Source organism: Notolabrus celidotus, chromosome 1, assembly GCF_009762535.1.
Source record: "Notolabrus celidotus isolate fNotCel1 chromosome 1, fNotCel1.pri, whole genome shotgun sequence".
Lineage (NCBI taxonomy): Eukaryota > Metazoa > Chordata > Actinopteri > Labriformes > Labridae > Notolabrus > Notolabrus celidotus.
Window position 1 is genome coordinate 3,233,447 of NC_048272.1, and position 3,445 is coordinate 3,236,891.

At 44.8% G+C, this 3,445-nt stretch overlaps 1 protein-coding gene across 1 annotated transcript; it reads left to right on the forward strand.

The window, feature by feature from the left end:
• Positions 1–1,242: 1,242 nt before the first annotated feature.
• On the forward strand, positions 1,243–3,413 carry LOC117814475 (zinc finger MYM-type protein 1-like; the record flags this gene model as incomplete). The annotated part of the gene is made up of 1 exon (XM_034685830.1): positions 1,243–3,413. A coding segment is annotated over exon 1 (2,130 nt), but the record flags the coding sequence as incomplete, so codon positions are not given.
• Between the last annotated feature and the right edge of the window lie 32 nt (positions 3,414–3,445).

Below are 3,445 nucleotides of genomic sequence, written 5' to 3' on the forward strand. Positions count from 1 at the left end.
TTTAAGTTGATTCCTACAGGAAATGTAGTTTCTACGTAAGAGGAACTGTAGAAACACGCAATAGGCCTTCTCTTCTCCTTTTGCCAGAACTTGATGATGCCTTACCGAACACTGCTGAGGTCTGCATACAACTGACTAATGCAATACTGTGTTCTGTCCTGTGAGTCACCACTGTCAGCTTCCCTTTCTTTTTCCTCATGTTATAACGTAAAGGAAATGTTATGATGTTTTTTTGGAGGCCTAACTATCAGGACATTTTCATGGTTTGGGTGTGATAGATGCATGGCCGTGGGAAGTAGTGGTGCTGAGGGTGCTGCAGCACCCACTGTTGGAAAAGGCATCACACAATTGTTTCTGGATGCATAAATAAGTTGAAACAAATACATTAATCAACACAATAAATCAGTTTTTATTCATTGTATTATTTTCTGAAAATGTAATGCCTGAGGAAGATTTGAGAAATAATTATAGCAATTTTAAATAATTATTCATTTTAAAATAACCCGATGCCTGGGCCCTGTGTATGTGTGTGTCTGCTTAAAGACTAAATGTATTTGGATGAGTTCTTTTTCAATGTGCTTTACTGCCTTTTGGGCCTGTTTTACCAGGTTTGGCTTGCATGCACTTTGCTGTACAACGGTGTGTGGAAGTTGCAATTTGTGAATTTATAATGAAAAGTTCTCTTGAAAGCTTGTATTCAAACCAGATAGATAAAAATAAAATGTATGTGCGCTACAGCCTGTAAAAAGAAAAAATAATTGCACCCCTTTCTACAGCACCCCCAACTTAAAGCCACTTCCCCGGCTCTGGATAGATGTTATCCTAAGTTTTCACATAATGGCAGCTCATATAGATACCTCTAAAGCATGACCACTTGTGTTTTTGTACAGTTGTGCTCATAAGTTTACATACCCTGGCAGGCCCGTCGCTATGGGCGGGCCATAGGGGGCCAGGCCCGCCCCCCGAAATGCTTGTGCCCCCCCACTTGAGGCACAGATCTCTTAAAAAAAAAAAAAAAAAAAATTATTCTATATCATCATAGTAGCTAATTTTGTGTTGAGAAACAGTAATGTTGCTTCTTTATCATTAAAACAATAAAAATGTAAATAAAAAATTGTGTGATTTTGTTTGATTGATCGGAATCCACACTACAGCCTATCACGGCGTTACTGAAAACGTGACGTAGCCTACGTGACGTAGCCGCTAAACATTTACCGCGCATTTTTGAAATTGAAGCTTGAGTTTTCGCCGGCTTACTATTTCATCTCTGGTTAATCATCAAAATGGATATTCGTAAGTGGTTGAAAAGCCCACCTGATGTTGTCGTTGGAGAAGGAGACCCTGGACGACAGTATGAGCCTCAGCCCGTTGCTAGTAGCTCCGTGGAGCCCGACCCTGGGCCTGGCAGGACCTGCAGCGGCCACGGAACGGAGGCTAACAAGTCAGGTGCAACCGCGACTGGGGCCATATTTGGGCCACAACTGCCTGTTGGATCAGTGGGTGTGAGTGACCTCGGCACGGACAAACCCAAACAGGTTGTGTTGAAGAAATATCCAGTCAAAATGTTTGGTTCAAAAAAACGATCATTTTCCTCTAGCTGGTATTTGAACAGGGACTGGCTTGAGTACTCGGTGGAGAAGGACACCGCATTTTGTTATGCCTGCAGGAAATTCAAATCTGTATCATCGGACGCGACCTTCTCCATTAAGGGATTTAATGATTGGAAACATGCAATTGAAACAGGCAAGGGCTTAAATAAGCATGCAGCTTCAAAAGAACATTTAGCCTGTGAGGCAATGTGGAGAGATTCAGAGAAACGTAGAGAGACAGGGAAAGAGATTTCCACTCTCTTAAATTCAGAGCAACTGGCTCGCAACAGATACTACATGTCAGCTGTAATTGATATGCTGGAGTTTTTAGTGGTGAATCAATTGCCGTTACGTGGAGATAATGCTGGTTTTGCCAGTGTGCTGGACGATGATAGCTCCATGGGGCTGTTCTTGTCTCTCTTCGAGTACACCATGCGCAAAGATCCAGAACTGACGAGGATTATAAAAACAATCCCACAGAATGCACGCTATACCAGTCCACAGATACAAAACGAGATTATCGAAATGATGAGCAAACTTGTGACAGAGGAGATAGTGAGACAAATCGGCGATAGCTGGTATTCAATTAAAGTGGATAGCACACGGGATCCTTTAGGCCAAGAAAATATATCTGTAGTTGTGCGTTTTGTTGACGAAAGCTATGGTGTGTGTGAGCGCCTCTTGGTAATGGCCACATCTGAGAAAGGTAATGCAGAGGCTTTGACAGGTGTCATCATTGATGAGCTCACCAGCGCCGGACTCAGCACGGACAAAATCCTGAGTCAGGTTTATGATGGCGCATCACTCATGTCTGGCAGGCATGGTGGTGTGCAGAAATTGCTCCAAAACAAGCTGAATCGTAAAATACCATATATTCACTGCTTTAATCACCAACTTCATCTGGTTGTGATTCATGCCATGTCCAGTGAAGCAGCTGTCGAGGATTTTTTTGGAGTATGCAACATGCTGTACAACTTCATCAGGAAGCCAACCGTGGCTATTCTTTACAAAGGCGAGACCCTAAAACGTCTCTTGGACCAGAGATGGACTGGCCACTTGGCAACGGTCAAAGTTGTGGTGAAGAGTTTTCATGACATAGCCACATTACTGACCGCGGTGGAAAACACGCGAGGCCTTGGAGCGGAGGTGCGCGTCGAGGCTACGGGGCTGCTTCGTGCCATTACGCAGCGCAGTTTTCTTTTCATTGCGCACCTTACTATGAAACTATTGTCACTTTTCGAGCCGCCTAACAGACTACTACAAGCCGAAAATATGGACTTGTTCACTGCGGTGACACTTGTGAACAGCGCTTCTGACTGCGTGAAGAAACTGCGCACAGAAAACGGGTTTTCTGCACTGTGGGATCTCTGCGCTCCTCCAGCCACGGCCACCGAGGCTGTGCCGGTGACCGACCCCATTGCAAGCAAGAGAAGACGCACAATTAACAAGAACCTCCACGGATTTGCAGTTGAGGAAACAGTTGGTCAGTCACAAAGTGACATAGACGAGAACACTGAGTTCAAGAGACTATTTTACAGTGTTATAGATGCTGTGCAGGGAGAGATGGATGCGCGTTTTGGAGAGCGCAGTAGCGAGCTCATTGGCGCACTGGCTGCTTTGAACCCAGAGGCCGAGGATCATTTCCTGGACCGATCAAAGATAACCCCTCTCCTGGTTTTAGCTGGAACTAATGTGTCTGAATCTGAATATACTGTGGCTCGTGAGTTCCTGGTGAAGGAAATGACTGACACCGTGGTTCCCCCCGAAGATGGAAAATGGACAATAGCCAACATCCTCAGCACATTCAACGGTGCACTCCAGGCTATGCCGACTGTTTTCATAGCCTACACCCTTGC